This window comes from Plectropomus leopardus, chromosome 7 (genome assembly GCF_026936395.1).
Source record: "Plectropomus leopardus strain MGB_pleo_1.0 chromosome 7, ASM2693639v1, whole genome shotgun sequence".
NCBI lineage: Eukaryota > Metazoa > Chordata > Actinopteri > Perciformes > Serranidae > Plectropomus > Plectropomus leopardus.
The window spans coordinates 6,304,960-6,323,085 of record NC_142182.1 but is presented as its reverse complement, the minus strand read 5'-3'; the positions used below and the strand labels follow the sequence as shown (position 1 = coordinate 6,323,085).

General features: G+C 41.6%; 5 protein-coding genes and 3 non-coding genes across 9 annotated transcripts; 4 read left to right on the top strand and 4 right to left on the bottom strand.

The window, feature by feature from the left end:
* Positions 1-3,026: 3,026 nt before the first annotated feature.
* Positions 3,027-3,098, bottom strand: trnap-agg (transfer RNA proline (anticodon AGG)). Its single transcript has one exon. It is a non-coding gene; the product is annotated as a tRNA-Pro (tRNA).
* Positions 3,099-3,633: 535 nt separating this feature from the next.
* Positions 3,634-16,191, top strand: LOC121938584 (histone H3). 2 transcript variants are annotated; one of them, XR_015776949.1, is made up of 2 exons: positions 3,634-3,867; positions 15,012-16,191. XR_015776949.1 is itself a non-coding variant. In XM_088079734.1 (2 exons), the coding sequence occupies exon 2, from the start codon at positions 5,014-5,016 to the stop codon at positions 5,422-5,424; it is 411 nt and encodes a 136-aa protein (XP_087935860.1). In that variant the 5' UTR covers positions 3,640-3,867; positions 4,726-5,013; the 3' UTR covers positions 5,425-5,470. The 2 variants fall into 2 exon arrangements, 1 of the variants encoding a protein (XP_087935860.1); XM_088079734.1 differs by lacking the exon at positions 15,012-16,191 and adding an exon at positions 4,726-5,470 and having other exon boundaries at positions 3,640-3,867.
* LOC121966547 (histone H2A) lies at positions 4,066-4,845 on the bottom strand. Its single transcript, XM_088079739.1, has one exon. The coding sequence runs from the start codon at positions 4,648-4,650 to the stop codon at positions 4,267-4,269; it is 384 nt and encodes a 127-aa protein (XP_087935865.1). The 5' UTR covers positions 4,651-4,845; the 3' UTR covers positions 4,066-4,266.
* Positions 7,463-8,160, top strand: LOC121938581 (histone H2B 1/2-like). The gene has a single exon (XM_042481805.2). It carries the CDS (start codon positions 7,498-7,500, stop codon positions 7,870-7,872), a length of 375 nt encoding a protein of 124 aa, XP_042337739.1. The 5' UTR covers positions 7,463-7,497; the 3' UTR covers positions 7,873-8,160.
* Positions 8,344-10,297, bottom strand: LOC121938583 (histone H1-like). Its single transcript, XM_042481806.2, has one exon. The coding sequence runs from the start codon at positions 9,313-9,315 to the stop codon at positions 8,704-8,706; it is 612 nt and encodes a 203-aa protein (XP_042337740.2). The 5' UTR covers positions 9,316-10,297; the 3' UTR covers positions 8,344-8,703.
* LOC148189130 (histone H4) lies at positions 12,932-13,334 on the top strand. The gene has a single exon (XM_088079743.1). It carries the CDS (start codon positions 12,968-12,970, stop codon positions 13,277-13,279), a length of 312 nt encoding a protein of 103 aa, XP_087935869.1. The 5' UTR covers positions 12,932-12,967; the 3' UTR covers positions 13,280-13,334.
* Positions 15,078-15,376, top strand: LOC148189129 (signal recognition particle RNA). The gene has a single exon (XR_015777114.1).
* Positions 16,192-16,954: 763 nt separating the features above from the next.
* trnap-agg (transfer RNA proline (anticodon AGG)) lies at positions 16,955-17,026 on the bottom strand. Its single transcript has one exon. It is a non-coding gene; the product is annotated as a tRNA-Pro (tRNA).
* Between the last annotated feature and the right edge of the window lie 1,100 nt (positions 17,027-18,126).

Below are 18,126 nucleotides of genomic sequence, written 5' to 3'. Positions count from 1 at the left end.
TGGCTGTCGGTTGTTGGTTGGTTGTCACAATTTAAACAGGTCTCAATAATTGATGTTAAAAGTGCTGCTCTGCATGTGTATAATATGCACAGCGTCTCACAATCTAAAATATTGTATACTTTGCAAATGAATAATAGAATTTATAGAATTAATAATTAATAGAGTTATTGTTACAATTTCTTAAATGAGAGTGGGTTTTTTGTGTTTTTTAATAATGTTCAAATGATTCAGTGTTATAACCATTTGTGATAGAAGTAAACTGTGATATATATATATATATATATATATATATATATATATATATATATATATATATATATATATATATATATATATATATATCTCCTTTTAATTTAACCAGGTAAAGGACTCATTGAGATTTAAAATCTCTTTTCCAAGGGTGACTTGGCCAAGAGGGCAGCTTAAAACAAGGTTACAACACTAAATACAGACAAATACAACTATCACAGCAGTGTACAATGCACAGTGCTATACGCGGTATCCACAGCCAGTAATAAAACGTAAAGCACAATTGTAAACTGTGTCTTTAGGCAATGATCAGGTGCATTCATAAAAAGCAGATCACCATAATCCAACTAGGTAAAAATAATGCAGAGATCATGTGTTTCCTTGACTGAAGTGAATAACAGGATTTATTTCTGAAAAGGAAACTTAATTTGAGCTTCAGCTTAGAAACAAGTTTATCAGTGTGAGGTGTGAATGACAAAGTTCGGCCAATAGTACAAACCCCAATTCCAATGAAGTTGGGACATTGTGCAAAACATAAATAAAAACAGAATACAATGATTTGTAAATCCGTTTCAACCCATATGTAATTAAATACACTACAAAGACAAAATATTGTTCAAACTAATCATCTTTATGGTTTTTAATTCATTTTGAATTTGATGCCTGCAACAGGTTCAAAGGAAGCTGGGATAGGGGCAACAAAAGACTGGGAAATTTGAGGAATTCTCAAAAAACACTTGCTTGATCATTCCACAGGTGAACAGGTTAACTGCAAACAGATGAGTGTAATGATTTGGTATAAAAGGATCATCCCCAAAAGGCTCAGTCATTCACAAGCAAGGACAGGGCTGAGCAGCTGCCTTAGCAAATAGTCTAACAGTTTAAGAACGACATTTCTCAATGAACAATTGCAAAAAAAATTTAGGGATTTCATTGTCTATAGTCCATAAAATCATCAAAGGATTCAGAGAATCAGGAAAAATCTCTGCATGCAAGTTGCAAGGCCAAAAACAGACATTGAATGCCTGTGACCTTTGATCCCTCAGGCGACACTGCATTAAAAACCGACATTATTCTGTAAAGGAAATTACCACTTTGACTCAGGAACGCTTCGGAAAACCATTGTCAGTTAATACAGTTCACCGCTTGTAAGTTAAAATTTTACCATGCAAAGTGAAAGCCATATATCAACAACACCCAGAAATGCCACCAGCTTCCCTGGGCCAAAGCTCATCTGAGATGGACTGACGCAAAGTGGAGAAGTGTGCTGTGGTCTGATGAGTCCACATTTCAAATTGTCTTTGGAAATCATGGATGTCATGTCCTCCTGGCCAAAGAGGAAAAGGACCATCCAGACTGTTATCAGTGCAAAGTTCAAAAGCCAGCATCTGTGATGATATGGGGGTGTGTTAGTGCCCATGCCATGGGCACCATTAATGCTGAAAGGTACATACGGGTTTGGAGTAGTATATGCTGCCATCCAAGCAACGTCTTTTTCAGGGACGTCCCTGCTTGTTTCAGCAAGACAATGCCAAGCCACATTCTACACGTGTTACAACAGTGTGGCTTTGTAGTAAAAGAGTGCAGGTACTAGACTGGCCTGCCTGCAGTCCAGACCTGTCTCCCATTGAAAATTATGAAGTGCAAAATACGACAACGGAGACCCCGGACTGTTGGGCAACTGAAGTCGTACATCAAGCAAGAATGGGAAAAAATTCCACCTACAAAGCTTCAACAATTAGTGTCCTCAGTTCCCAAACGCGTATTAAGTATTGTTTAAAGGAAAGGTGATGTAACACAGTGGTAAACATGCCCCTGTCCCAACGTATTTAGAACGTCTTGCAGGCATCAAATTCAAAATGAGTGAATATTTGCTAAAAAAAAACCAATAAAGTTTATCAGCTTGAACATTAAATATCTTCACTTTCCAGTGTATTCAATTGAATATAGGTTGAAAAGGATTTGCAAATCATTGTATTCTGTTTTATTTACATTTTACACAATGTCCCAACTTCATTGGAATTGAGGTTTGTAATACCAAGATACTTAAAGGTGTTAACCATTTCAGTTTCAACTCCTTGGGCAGATAGGATCATAGGAAGAGTAGATAGGAGTTTTTTTTAACATTTGAAAAGAGCATGACTTTAAATTTGTCTGCATTTAAAACAAGCTTGAGTTGAGTCAAATGGGACTGATGGGACAACATCAAAGGCAGACTGCAGAAAAGTTTGGGCTGGTGAGGGAATAGCTTTAAAATCTACAGAGGTTTTCAAACAGTTAAAACTAGTAAGATCAGGACCGGATTGGGTTGCACATTCCCTGAGAGAAGAAACAATAAGACAATCAGACATGTTCTTCTTGCTGAGTTTTGGGTTTGCAGAAAATGAGTATTTCTAGCCCCTGATTTATTTGGATTAAACAGGTAGATTGAGGACAGCCAGTTATAAGGACTAAAAATTTTAACAAGATGGGGAACGGTTATGGGATCCACAGACATTTGTGTTGGCCCGTTTTGGAAAAATATGAAATTTCAGTTTGTGTAATAAAAAAAGAGGCACATTTTGGTCTCCACATCTTCCATGCACCTCATGTGGACAGAGTACAGTAAATAAAAGAAAAAGAGGTACAGAAAGAAACATGCTGCGGGTTGTGCCAGAAATATGGGTTTTGAAGAAGTCCGAGCCAGTGCAGATAAAATCCCACCTGGCTGTCAATATATACAATTCTTTATATGTCCGAACTGTTATGACCTTGAACCTTTATTTATTTAAAATCCAGGGCTCGTCCGGGATTTGAACCCGGGACCTCTCGCACCCTAAGCGAGAATCATACCCCTAGACCAACGAGCCATGTCCATCTATGAAGACTGTGGTGTAAAATGTCCTCCCCTGTTATTTCCAGCTCTGCAGTTTGACTCTTTATTGGTGATGTGGCAGCTTGAAGACTTATTCTTCTGCCCAAACAGCGCCCTCTGCTGCACAACATGTAACATCTCACTCAGCTCTTGTCCTCTGAGCTCCGCACATCATTCTCCTGTAGAGCTGAGCCTCATCTGGGACATTTTAGTATCTGACATCAACACCTGCTGCTGAAGTGTTTCATGGTGCCTGTGAGGCAGCCTCACACATACACACCTCAGCTCAAAAACTCTCAATTTTAAGAGTGTTATATGTCTGCTGTCTCTCCTTCAACTCTGAGAAGAGTTCACACTCATCCAGACGATCTTACACACACACACACACACACACACACACACACACACACACACACACACACACACACACACACACACACACACACTTTTTTTAATTTTTTTTTTTTAAAGTCTCTTGAACGCATCACCTGACCTGCGGCTCGGGATCATTAAAGGCAGGTGTGCTAAATCAGTCGAGCAGAAGACGCCAAGAGGATTGTAGCCTCTAACCGCCGTGTGTTTAGTTAATTCTACGTTTTATTGTTTGTTTGATTAATTTAGATTTAAAGTTAGTTTATCGCCTTGTTGATTTGAACGTTAAAGTTCTATTTGACGCGACAGACAAATGAGTTTCGGCTCGTTCAGCAGCTCTCCACACATCCTGCAAATCCATGGACACCTGAAGCTCCGTGGATCATCTAACAGTGAGTACAAGCACACACAGCGAGGTGGTTTTATCTACAGTCTGTGAGCGGCTAATTGCAGATTATTTGGGATCCATAATACGGTTATGATTTAAGAAACCGCCTTTAAAGCTTATCAACGACAAGGAATGCGCAAAACATCGTGAACATCTCCTTTATTATTTTAATGAAGGATGAACAATAAACACGACCCATGTGTTTAATTGAAAAACTATCTCCACTCATTTATTAACACAATACTCAACAAGTAACATTTGAACACAAGAGAAATGCTTTGTATCGGCGAAATATTGTTAGTACATGAGAGAGGCATTTGAAACATAGCTCTTGAGGTTTTTAGGTGGCTCTTAAAAGAGCCTTTTTGGGGGGCGATTTGCAACAGTGATCGAGTGTGTCGGTTTACTTCTTGGGGGCCTTCTCGGTCTTCTTGGGCAGCAGAACAGCCTGGATGTTGGGCAGCACGCCGCCCTGAGCGATGGTCACTCCTCCCAGCAGCTTGTTGAGCTCCTCGTCGTTGCGGACAGCCAGCTGCAGGTGACGGGGGATGATACGGGTCTTCTTGTTGTCGCGGGCAGCGTTTCCGGCCAACTCCAGGATCTCAGCGGTCAGGTACTCCAGCACAGCCGCCAGGTAGACGGGGGCGCCGGCACCGACGCGCTCCGCATAGTTTCCTTTGCGCAGCAGTCTGTGGACACGACCGACTGGAAACTGGAGCCCAGCACGGGAGGAGCGGGTCTTTGCCTTAGCTCTGGCTTTGCCACCGGTTTTTCCGCGACCACTCATACTGATGATTTCTGGAGTTCAGACTCAGAGAAAATGTGACTTTAGCGCCGGAGACCCTCCTCTATATACCCACAGAGCGCAGGACGGGTCCAGTCAGACCAACCAGAAAAGAGGCTGAAGCAGAGCAGCGGGCAGTGAGTTTTGGCGGACTTTTTGAAAGTATTCTTCGGCCAATAAGCAGCGGAGATTGGGGCGGTGGGTCGCTCCTCGAGGCGGTGCTGAGCTCCAGGAGGGGCCGCTCACCAATCAGGAGGCGGAGGAGTGAAGCAGCGTCACCGTCTGACAGCCGGTCCCACAGTTTAAGAGCAGCGTTTCTGCTCTTTCAGCTGCACATTTCTACTGTTAGCAGAGAAATAACAAGTCATGGCAAGAACCAAGCAGACCGCTCGTAAATCCACCGGAGGCAAAGCTCCCAGGAAGCAGCTGGCCACCAAGGCTGCTCGTAAGAGCGCCCCGGCCACCGGCGGAGTGAAGAAGCCTCACCGTTACAGGCCCGGTACCGTGGCTCTCCGTGAGATCCGTCGCTACCAGAAATCCACCGAGCTGCTGATCCGCAAGTTGCCCTTCCAGCGCCTGGTCCGTGAAATCGCTCAGGATTTCAAGACCGACCTGCGTTTCCAGAGCTCCGCTGTCATGGCTCTGCAGGAGGCCAGCGAGGCTTACCTGGTCGGCCTCTTTGAGGACACCAATCTGTGCGCCATCCACGCCAAGAGAGTCACCATCATGCCCAAAGACATCCAGCTGGCCCGTCGTATCCGCGGAGAGAGAGCTTAAATTATCTGCTGCTCCACAAACCACAACGGCTCTTTTAAGAGCCACCTCACTTCACTAAGAGCTCAGTCCTGTATTGTTTTTTAATATCAATAACAACTTGATAGACCATTACTAAGTAGTCATCTCTCCAATAGTCTAAAACAAGCACTCAGCGCTAAAGTGTTAAACAGTCGCTGTCCAAGGTCCTGTTTTTTGGTTCTTTGATACAGAACATTGATCATGTATTTCCACAGTGATAAGTGAAATGGCCTAAAAATTTAAATATGCTACAAAGAGACATTACACCCAATAGAATATATATTCAGCAATAAGTCTTTCACATGCCAAGTTTGCCAAATATGGTACTGAGTTTAGTCCAGTTTCCTTCCCCTTGAGTTCTCAAGTACATGTTTGATGACCATGTCACTGTCTATAATTATTTGTTGTGTATTTATGGCACATCTTGTCCTCCAGTTTGAAGATCCTACCAGTTGAAACAACTCTTTGTTTTGGGGCACCTTCAATTCCAACAGTCCACACATAACAGTTATAGTATCAAATGTAAATCTTTTTTTAACAGATGTCCTGTGTTCTCAAACAAACTTATTAAAAGGTGCTTTCACAACATCAACACTTCTATGCTTTTTATTCTGTCTCAGCTGACACAAATGTGTGCAAATTAATTAACAACTAATACACCAGTGATGAGATTAATATTAATGACCGGGAGGGGCACATTTTCATAAGAAGACATAAAGAGTCAATACAAATGCATTGTCTATAAACTACTGGAGGCTAAGGATACTTGACTGTAGCAGCCAATTTTTGGTTAAAATCAAACAATCAAAGGGCCACTAATGCACCATGGACATGTGGTGTACACAAGTGAAAGAAGTCCAATGTCCATTTATTATCCATTTAAATTACTTGTGATCTTTGGATTAATTTAGCCAAAAACAAGCAAGCAAACACAGTATAGAAGAAATCATGGCCTCAGCTGTCGCTCTCGCTCTGGTAACAGAAATCATTTGCCCCTCAAGTGCATGCTGGTCCTGTCTTTCTACCTACCTTAACCGCAGGTACCAAAATTCACTACAACAACCATTTACAAAATAAAACAACCCCCAGAAAAACAAGACAAAATAAAAACCGCCAAAAACAAAACAAACAACAATGAACAAAAAAACTCTAGAAAAACTAGAATAACAAAAACATTACTTATGTTTAGCAAACAGATAAAAACTACAAACAAATGGCTCTGACACATCAGCGACTGGCACACGCCACAGAGAAGAGTGGCTGAGAGGAGGTGAAAATATATAGGTATAATCTTATGTGTGTGTGTGTGTGTGTGTGTGTGTGTGTGTGTGTGTGTGTGTGTGTGTGTGTGTGTGTGTGTGTGTGTGTGTGTGTGTGTTGATAAATATGTATGTGTGTATATATATATATATATATATAGATAGATAGATAGATAGATAGATAGATAGCAGATTTTACCACTGTTATGAATTTTAATGACACATAATAGATTTTAAAAGGTTAACTTTTTTTTTTTATCTTCACCTAACAGAAAAATGTCAGAAAACTGAACCTGCACATTGTCTAACTTTATATCAACTTAAATCACTGAGGCGGATATGCAAAGAATATCTGTTTGCATCACAGGGTCATTTTTTTTTAATATATTTGAATTCTGTGTTGAAGCTATGATGCATGAGTTATGCTGCTGTGAGAACGCGCTTTTTCTGTGGGACATCCACACAGAGTATCAACCCAAAATCTGTTTTTAAAGCGCTCAGCGCCAATGTCGCTGTCCAAGGTCCTGTTCTGTTTCTGCCATCAACAAACACTTATTTACTTTTTATCTTGTCTCGGTGGACAGAAATGTGCGCAAAATGACCACCTAACTACATTGTATCATAATAATGAGGAAAACTCACGTCTGCTCACAGGGACAGTCGGTGGTAGAGCGCATGCTCAGTTAGAAACCAATCCTGTGCGTGCGTCAGCACAGTAATATTTGCATCCAGCGGATACAAACAGACCAGCCTATGTCACTAGGATTTTATCCGCATTTGGAAATCACCGTTAATCATGCCTGAGACCACAGTAAAGGCTCCCAAGAAGGGCTCCAAGAAAGCCGTCTCCAAGTCGGTCAGCAAGACCGGCAAGAAGAAGAGAAAGACCAGGAAGGAGAGCTACGCTATCTACGTGTACAAGGTACTGAAGCAGGTCCACCCCGACACCGGTATCTCCTCTAAGGCCATGGGCATCATGAACTCGTTTGTGGGCGATATCTTCGAGCGTATCGCCGGTGAGGCCTCCCGTCTGGCTCACTACAACAAGCGCTCCACCATCACTTCCAGGGAGATCCAGACCGCCGTCCGCCTGCTGCTGCCCGGTGAGCTGGCCAAGCACGCCGTGTCTGAGGGGACCAAGGCGGTCACCAAGTACACCAGCTCCAAGTAAACCTGCTCTCACAGCAACAACACAAAGGCTCTTTTAAGAGCCACCCACTGCATCTGAAGATATTTTCCTTGCAATGCTGTTTCTGTGGAAAATTTAAAATAAATATAAAATTATGTAATTGTTTGTTTATCTACTTGCTGCATTATGATTTTTAGACTGATCACAATTGACTTTTTTATCTAGTAAGTGTTATTATTCACTACGATCATTGTATCTCAATCTTAAGAACAATGAACTTTTACATGTTTTAAATTGAACCCTGAACACCCCCAGTAGCGCGGCAACGAAAATCATTCTTATGTATGATTTGCTGTTGTTTGAAACTACAACTACAACAAAATAACGCAAAATGTTGTCATTACATATACTCCCATGTTTGTGTCCCATATTCTTGTTCTATTAAAGGCATTAGTGTATTTACACTATGTTTTTTGTTTTTTTTTTTCCTTTTTTTTTTTTAAAAACGTTACTCTTATTTTTCATTCTGTTCCTTCTCTGCTTATACTTCTTCATACCTCATGGCTGTTGTAATATGTCACTGCAGGACTAATCAATTATTAATAATAATATTGATATTATTTACACTACTGTACTGCCTACTGCCATTATCAGCACAAAACAGGATGGTCACATGGATCGACATCATTGGGATGTTGATTATGTTATACAATGCAAAAACCTAGATAGTTGCAGAGTCTCTCCTAAATTGCTGTTACAGATATTATTAAACAAACGGATGTCTTCTTTACAAAGGAAAAGACTCTTTAAACTGTTGTGGGTGGCTCTTAAAAGAGCCTTTTTGTATAGAGTGATGATGAGACTTCTTCTCACTCACTTCTTCTTGGGTGCTGCCTTCTTGGCTTTGGGCTTGGCGGCCTTCTTTGCGGGGGCTTTCTTGGCTGCGGGCTTTTTGGCCACCTTCTTGGGGCTCTTTGCTGCCTTTTTGGGGCTCTTGGCGGCCTTCTTGGGGCTCTTGGCTGGTTTCTTGGCCGCTGCGGGTTTCTTGGCCTTCTTGGGAGATTTCTTAGCGGCTGCTGGCTTCTTAGCTGCAGCTGCTTTGGGCTTTTTGGCCGCTGCGGGCTTCTTGGCTTTAGCAGCGGCTTTCTTGACGGGCTTCTTGGCCTTTGGAGGGGCAGCAGCCTTCTTGCTCATCTTAAAGGATCCGGAGGCCCCAGTCCCTTTGGTCTGTACCAGAGTGCCCTTGGCCACCAGAGACTTAATGGCGGTCTTGACGCGGGCCTTGTTCTTTTCCACATCGTATCCTCCGGCAGCCAGAGCCTTCTTGAGGGCGGCCAAAGACACGCCGCCCCGCTCCTTGGATGCGGCCACAGCTTTAACGAGCAGCTCGTTGACGCTGGGACCGGCCTTCCTCGGTTTGGAGACCTTCTTCTTGGCTGCTTTGGCCGGAGCGGCGGCGGCTGGAGCTGGAGCTTCTTCTGCCATGTTGTCCCGCAGTGCTGTTCCTCGTCAGGATAACAGAGAGTCAGACTGGACTGATGAAGAACTCGGAGCACGAGGCTGCACTTAAACACACCATGAGAACCGTGGAGACTCAAGCGGCCCGCTGCTCCTCTGTGCAGCGTGAAAGCTGCAGCACTTGTGTTTTCTGAGCACTGATAAAAGCTGCAAAAGTCAAAGTGTGAGAGATGCTTCAGGCTGACGGTGAAGGAGCAGATAGCGGACTTGTGTCTCTTCATATTCAAGTCATGTAGAGCTCTGAGGCTCTCTGCTTTTTGTCTGTGGAGCCTCCAAACCTCACCGATTCACCGCCGTCAGCAGCTCTGCTCGGCGGCTTTTCACACTCATTTCCCTCCGAAAATGATCAAAAAAGCATCACAGCTCCGGTAAAATTCGTTTTCCAGCTGCTCCACATGTTTGTTCAGAGACTCAGTGCAAAATCAACCGTCTGATGTTGATGATTTTGTAATAAAGTGGAGTTTTTCTGGTCGCAGCAAACACACTGATGATGGCTGAGGCTTCTGGTGCAGCTCAGACAGACTTCTGTCAGAGCTGCTGTGACTGTAAACATGTCCTCTGCTGAGGTATACTTCTGTTTTATTTATTTGTTTATTTTTTGTATTTATTTCTCATGGACAGCTCATAGTAATAAACATTACTGTAAACATGCCAGAGTTATCCAGGAGGAGGGGTTTTTTTGTGTAGTCCCTGACCAGATGTAAGTTTGTGGCAGCTTAAAACTGACAAACAGGATTAAGAACATTAATCAAAAATCATAAGAAATCATTAAAAAAAAAAAATTTAAAAAGTAATTAATTAAAAAATAAAAATCATAAAAACCACATCATGTACAGTAAAAACAAAGACACTCATAATATTTACACAGACATGGGCAGCAATAAAGCAGAATAACTTCTATTCAAGAAAGCATAAACAGGGCAGAGCATCTTAAATAGATTTTTATTTCAGGTCTGCAGAAACAGACATAATCAAAGATATTAGCAACAAGACAACAGCAGCATTACAGTTTGATAAGCAACAAGGTAATTTAGCAGCATACAAGTTATGCCTAATATAAACAGTTAAAAGTTCTACTTTTAATGATCAAACACGCCTATAATACATGTCACCCGTCTGGCGAGATAAGATAAAATAATCCTTGATTAGTCTCACAGTGGGGAAATTCTCAATGTCACAGCAGCTATGAGGTAAAGTAAAAGCAGCGAAAGAACAATACAATAGTAAAATATTAAATGATTCAAATGTTAGATAACAAAGAACAAGGTGCAAACAGTAATATAAAATAAAATAAAATTACAGTGTAAAATCTTGGTAATCTCTGGATTTTAAAATAATAACGGGGAATAGTTTGGAGATCTTGATGTGCTGATCAAAGTAGAATACCAGTAGAATAGGACACATCTCTGCTATATATATGCAGGGGTCAGGCCATGCAAAGCCTTGTAAATGATGAGTAAAATTTAAAATACATTTTGTGAAAACAGAAGGCCATTGAAGAGATGCAAGAACTGGGGTTGTTTTGATTAACAGCCTGGCCGTGTTTGTGTCATTCGAAGTCAAACTGTGGAGGACTGAGTGATACGAGTGAAGAGGGAATTGCAGACATCTAAACAGGACAGGATTCAAGTATGCACCATAAGTTTTATGCTGAAAGTGTTGGTTTGATTTTTGAAACATATCTGTACTGGAAGAAACGCTCTGAATGAGTTTTTGTTATATGGGATGTGTAGTTCAGTTGTCAGGGACTTCCAAAGTTTTAGGGCCCTGGCAACAAAAGCAGTCTCCTTTAGTGGTAAGTCGTGATTGAGGGGCTGTTAGTCAGTTTTAGTGGAACAATTTGAGATTGCGTGCAGGTAATATAGGGACATAAAAGTTTGCAGATATATGCAGGTGCTGGACCATGCAATGCTTTAAAAGTAATGAGTAATTACTCTGACTTTGGTTTCATATTGTGGCAGCCACAGACAGCAGGTTCAATACTGTTAGGACATAAACAGCTAAGTCAAGTCAGTTTTATTTATAAAGCCCATTATCACAAAACATAGTTTGCCTCAGAAGGCTTTACAGCATACAGCATCTATTTGCCCTTAGACCCTCATATCACCCAAGGAAAAACTCCTGAAAAAGAACCCCTGAAACAGGGATAAAAAATAGAAGAAACGTCAGAAAGAGTGGCAGAGGATGATGAGAGATCCCTCTTCCAGGACGGACAGACGTGCAATAGGTGTCGTTAATAACAATTGAATAACAATAATGACAAAAAGGAAAGCAAACGAGAGAAAGGAAGTGAGATGCACAGCAATAATTGTAGCAAATGCATGTCATATTACAAGAGTGATTACAATACTAAATGCACTCTATGATAGCATATGATGTTATGTGCAAATATTGTGGGTGCTGATAAAAGTCCCATGAGTATATTGATAGTGGAGGCATGCAGTAGAAGGTTGTGTCAAGCACAGTCACAGCCAGGGGCACGGTATCAGTGCAAACACAGCACGAGCATGGCCAAAGGCAGGGTTACAGAACCACTACAGCTATCACCACGATCAGGCACATCCAAGATTGCAGCCAGGACCCGGGAAAACTTGGAAACAAGGGAGCAGGAATGCAGGAAGAGTTAATGATATGTAGTAAACAGATATGAGTATTTGTAGATGGAAGGAGCAAGAAAAGGAAAAAAGAGCTTAGTGTACCATAGAAAGTCCCCTGGCAGATTAAACCTATGTCAGCCTAACTAGGGGCTGGTCCAGGCAACCTGAGCCAGCCCTAAATTATACGCTTTTACAGTTGCTGCCTCTTCGGTACTTGGCCTCATTAGCATTTTAATAGTCATCAGAACAGGACAGATACCTCTAACAGCAGGACCCCCATCTGCAGTTCATGCATGTGTGTGATTTCACACCTTCACCTGCCAGAGTCGTTTCTTCAGACACTCCCTCCTCAGTTCTCACCACCACCTCATGAAATGTGGACTCAGATTCAGTGTTCAAGCATTTTGAACGGTGTTGGTGTGAGAGTGAAAAAGAGCTGGTTGTAACAAAAGTTCTGAACATTTTCACAGGAGCACATGTATTTTAACATTTGATGATTTACAACGACAATACTAATAATAATGATGAAATGAACATCACCATTAAAAAATCAAACATGAGGTGCAAAAACAAACAAAAAAATAGTTAAAACTATTTAAAATCAAGTTTAAAAAAGAATTTGCAGTCATTTCCGAGTGGAACAGGCAGCAAGTAGCCTTCAATAGTCAGAATAGTCTTCTACGTCAACCTTTGAAGATTTATTATATTTTCACATCATATTTGTCTTTGATTCTGTATTTCAGTACAATATTAGAGTTGGATTTCTTGTTACTTACTTATTACTTATTAATTACTTGTTCTTTATTAACACTTAACACTTTCTGTCTGGAAGCATCAGCTCATGTGGGTCGGAGACCTGCTGTCCCTGATTCATGCTGCTGCTCAGCAGGTGGCGCTCAGCCACCAAAGAGTTAATCATCAACAAGCCCGCCTCTGTCTTCTTTCACGTCCTCAGACATGATATAAATAGCCGGGGAAACTGGGCTAGTAGGTATTGAGTAGAAAGACTCTGACTATTGAAAATGTCTGGAAGAGGAAAGGGCGGTAAAGGACTCGGTAAAGGAGGCGCTAAGCGTCACCGCAAAGTCCTCCGTGATAACATCCAGGGAATCACCAAACCCGCTATCCGCCGTCTGGCTCGCCGTGGCGGAGTGAAGCGTATCTCCGGTCTGATCTACGAGGAGACCCGCGGTGTGTTGAAGGTTTTCCTGGAGAACGTCATCCGTGACGCCGTCACCTACACCGAGCACGCCAAGAGGAAGACCGTGACCGCCATGGATGTGGTGTATGCTCTGAAGAGGCAGGGCCGCACTCTGTACGGCTTCGGCGGTTAAACTCCTTCATATCTGTAGAGAAACAAATCAAAGGCCCTTTTAAGGGCCACCCAAATACTTACAAAGAGTCAATTTCCATTAGAAGTCATCAATTAAATTACTGGCTATGTTGACCCTAGAACTGTTTTTCAGAGTTAATATACTGTTCTGTGGCAGCTGCATTAATGTGATAACTGATGTGATAACTCCATTAAGGTGTAATAAAACAGCTTTTGATGAAGATATTGTTTTTCTAGATCAATCAGTGAGAAGACAAATCCATTTGATCATGTTCATTGATTTGAGAGGAAGTTAAAGATGAGTGAGCTGTCCAGGGTGCTTCTGCACAAAGGCAGTTTAAATTTTCACCAATCCAGTCATAGTCTCATTCACATAACACATTGTATATTTGTTTAAAAATATGTATATATCTTCTCCACCTTCCAAAGTTTAGAGCAATGACCTTTAAAACCAATCTGATCAATATCATACAAACACTTGAAATCATATAATTGTTGAGCTTTAATACACACTTTCTCCCCTGGGTCATATAGTGTTGTATTATTGGAAGCAGAAGTGCAAAATAAAATGAAATATTAAAACTTAAACTCAGGGGCACATGTGGTGAGTAAAAAATGAATTTATAGGTACTGATCTAAAAAGGTTTATCATTTTCCCTTAATTACACATGCTCTGCCATAAAATACTAACAAATTAGATAAAGATTTTTTGCTCGGATTTGGTGAACCTGCTGTGGTTCCAGGACACTTTTTTAAAAAAAAAAAACACACAAATTCATTAATGATAATAATAATAACAATGATAATAATATAATAATCTAACTACTGATTACTTTGTGTGTGTGTGTGTGTGTGTGTGTGTGTGTGTGTGTGTGTGTGTAAACCAATGTTGAACCCACGGTGGTGCCATGAAACAATTACCCATTAGCAGCATCACAGCTTAATGTTACTTGAGACAATAAGAAAATTCTTGTCAGTTCTTGTGTTGGTGCCCAGGAAGAGGACAGGACCACAGACAGAGACTTTGATGCATTAAAAAAGGCACAATGTGTGGAGTGTCCTCTGTCCCTCATAGTGCATGATAAATAAAAGGGAAGGAAAAAGCTCCACTAGTTAGGTATCTGGAAGAAGACCATCTTTATAAAATACAAATCATGATGAAATCTTCAAAACAAACATTTTCTATCGCAATTGGGGAAAAAACTACCCTTAAAAATCCCTCAATTCAATTACATTTGAATACTCTCTGTAAATTATGTGGCTGTTGCATTTTTTTTGTTGCATTTTTTTGTTTATCCATGCCTAATCATGACTCATATTCATCTCCTTGTTGATAACAAATAACAAAAACCACGTGACACTATGAGCACTTTGTAAGACTGATATTAATCTATATATGATCTATGAGACTGTTTCCAGGGTGGGGGAAACTGTAGTTACAATACACTGTGGTAAAATCCATCATTCAAACATCAGTTTCTATTAAAAAGCTGTTTTCTGTGTTTGTCTGTGACTGACATTTGAATCACAGATCGTGCACCTACTGAATCGTGTAGAAGTATTATTACTAACTCAGTTATTAATATGAGCTCCCAGCTTTTGGGGCAGTATTTGTGTTTTACTGAAATCTGGTTTTAGGAAAACGGAACAAATCCTAATCGACCTTTAACCCTGCACCTTTTTTTCTTTGTTTGTTTGTTTGTTTGTTTGTTTGTTTGTTTGTTTTGGTCTAGAGCGTGTTTCCCTGATGACGTCACGTTTTAAAAGCCCAAAAGCTCTATGAATGCAGAAATTTTCCAGCCGGGTGCGGTGGCGCGCGCCTGTAATCCAAGTTACCGGGAGGCTGAGGCTGGCGGATCGTTTGAGCTCAGGAGCTCTGGGCTGCAGCGGACTGTGCCGATCGGGTGTCCGCGCTAAGTTCGGTATCGATATGGTGCTCCTGGGGGAGCCCGGGGTCACCAGGTCGTCTAAGGAGGGGTGCACCGGCCCAGGTCGGAGACGGAGCAGGTCAAAGCCCCCGTGCCGCTCAGTAGTGGGATCGCGCCTGAGAATAGACGCTGCAGTTCAGCCTGAGGAACACAGCGGGACCCAGTCTTTTCACACTCTGTCTGCTGATCAACAAGCAAATAAACACACAACAATGTGTTACAGCAGCTTCATCACTGCTGCTTCATTTTATTGTTTCCATGAAAACCGTCACAAAGCGCGTGTTTGTTTGTCCTGCAGCGCCTCCACCTGGAGGAGAGGAGCGATGAGCATCAATCCCAGCAGTCAGTGCAGCAGCACAGACAAGCTGCAGGACAACAACAGCTTTCTCTGTCAGTCACTCAATGAACCTGATCCATTCATCCAGAAATGACCATCAGAACATCAGGGCTGCAAATATTTAACACTGTGTTTATTGTCTTTTTGTTTTTGAGTATGTGTGTAACATCCAGTGTTGAAGTGTTACCTTTGAAATGTACAGATACTAGTTACCCATTTAAAATGTTATAAATTCTGTAACTACTGTAATTACATCATCAAACTGATATGATAATTTTGTTTTAGTTACTGAGAAAACATATGTAATCAAATTTCAGACACGAACAATTTCAATAGCTCAACACAACAAATATTATAAGAAGTTTCCTCAAACTCCACACAAAATGCCACTTTTAATGACAACTGCAGTCTCAAAATTATTCAAAATTATTCAATCCCCTAAATAGGATCTTTCATAAGAGCACACATTTGCAAATCAGGTGTTGTCTCAAGCACATTACCTGTGTTAATTGCCTGATTTGCAATGGGGGTTGAATAATTGTGCAATTGTATATGATTACATTTTGATTAGTAACTGAAATTTGATTACATATCTTTTTGCAGTAACTGTATATGATTATAATTACATATATTTTGTAATTAAATTACTGTTAGCCAGTTACTCTCCAGAGTATTATTAGAACTTTAATCATTTTCTTTCACTGATTATGAAGTCACACTTATTGGAAAAACTTGAACATCTGTGTTAAGGATCACTAAATGTTTATGGTTTATATGTTTATAATATGGATGGAACGCTTCCTTGTGCACAGTGACATCTCTGCTGTGAGACTTTGTGTTTTAGCTTCAAATAAAAACTCAATGAAGGCTAAAATACTTGACAGAATGGCAAAATATTTTACTTATTCAGATTAAATGTAGCATGGGTTCTTAGTCTTAATCAGCATATCCTGACAGTCGTGATGGACTCATCCTGAGGACAGCTGTATAAGTTCTAGATGTTTTTCTGAAATCCACCTGGAATCTGTGTGAAACTGCAAAACCTCAAAATCCTCACTGATCCTGTTGTCATGTTAGCAGATTTAAACAGGCCCCATTCATAAAGTTACTGCTGCTGTGCTTTGAGCATAAAATGTGAACTCTCAGTCTAAAATAATGTATACTTCGTACATGAATACCAGACTTTTCTCAATAGATTAATTGTGCGTTTTCTTGAATATTCATCATTTTAAGTAATGTCCATATGGTTTGTTCAGTGATATATCCCCTAACTTGTAACTTTGGTGTTTGTGCAGAGGGATTGTGATAGTAGTTGTATGTTGTAGCTGCAGCTGACTGTTGGCTGTCTGTGTGTATAATGTGTTATTGTTGTAGCTATTGTGACCTTGAACCTTGACTTATTTAAAATTCAGGGCTCGTCCGGGATTTGAACCCGGGACCTCTCGCACCCTAAGCGAGAATCATACCCCTAGACCAACGAGCCATGTCCAGCTTTGAAGATTGTGGTGTAAAATGTTCTCCCCTGTTATTTTCAGCTCTGCAGTTTGACTTTTCATTGGTGATGTGGCAGCTTGAAGACTCATTCTTCTGCCCAAACAGCGCCCTCTGCTGCACAACATGTAACATCTCACTCAGCTCTTGTCCTCTGAGCTCCTCACAGCATTCTCCTGTAGAGCTGAGCCTCATCTGGGACTTTATTTTAGTATCTGACATCAACACCTGCTGCTGCTGCTGCTGCTGCTGCTGCTGCTGCTGCTGCTGCTGCTGCTGCTGCTGCTGCTGCTGCTGCTGCTGCTGCTGCTGCTGCTGCTGCTGCTGCTGCTGCTGCTGCTGCTGCTGCTGCTGCTGCTGCTGCTGCTGCTGCTGCTGCTGCTGCTGCTGCTGCTGCTGCTGCTGCTGCTGCTGCTGCTGCTGCTGCTGCTGCTGCTGCTGCTGCTGCTGCTGCTGCTGCTGCTGCTGCTGCTGCTGCTGCTGCTGCTGCTGCTGCTGCTGCGTGTTTCATGGTGCCTGTGAGGCAGCCTCACACATACACACCTCAGCTCAAAAACTGTCCTGTGATTTGACCGCTGTCTCTCCTTTAACTCTGCAAAGAGTTAATGATGGGATCAGCAGCAGTCTCTGTTCTCCTGAAGTCTGACAGCATCTCTTCGGTTTTCTGATCACATTCAGGAGCACGTGGTTCCTCTGCAACACTTCAGCAAAACTAACCGCGCGACAATAGTGTAATAAGTGCAGTTTAAGGTTTGTTGGAGCAATTTCCCACACGCTCTCATAATTTCCTCCCTTTTGTGAGTCTCTTGAACGCATCACCTGTCCTGCGTCTCAGGATCGTCAAAGGCAGGTGTGCTAAAACAATCGAGCAAAGGACGCCAAGAGGATACAGCCTTCAACCGCCGTTTTTGGTTAAATCTTAGTTTTATTGTTTGAAAGATTCATTTATCGCCCCGTTGATTTGAACTTTGTTTTAGTAAAAGTCTGTTTATGTTGTTTATTGTTTATTTCCATTGCGTTTTGACGCGAAAGTCAGACAAATCAGTTAATCCTCATCCAGCAGCCCTCCACACATCCTGCAAACCAATGGAC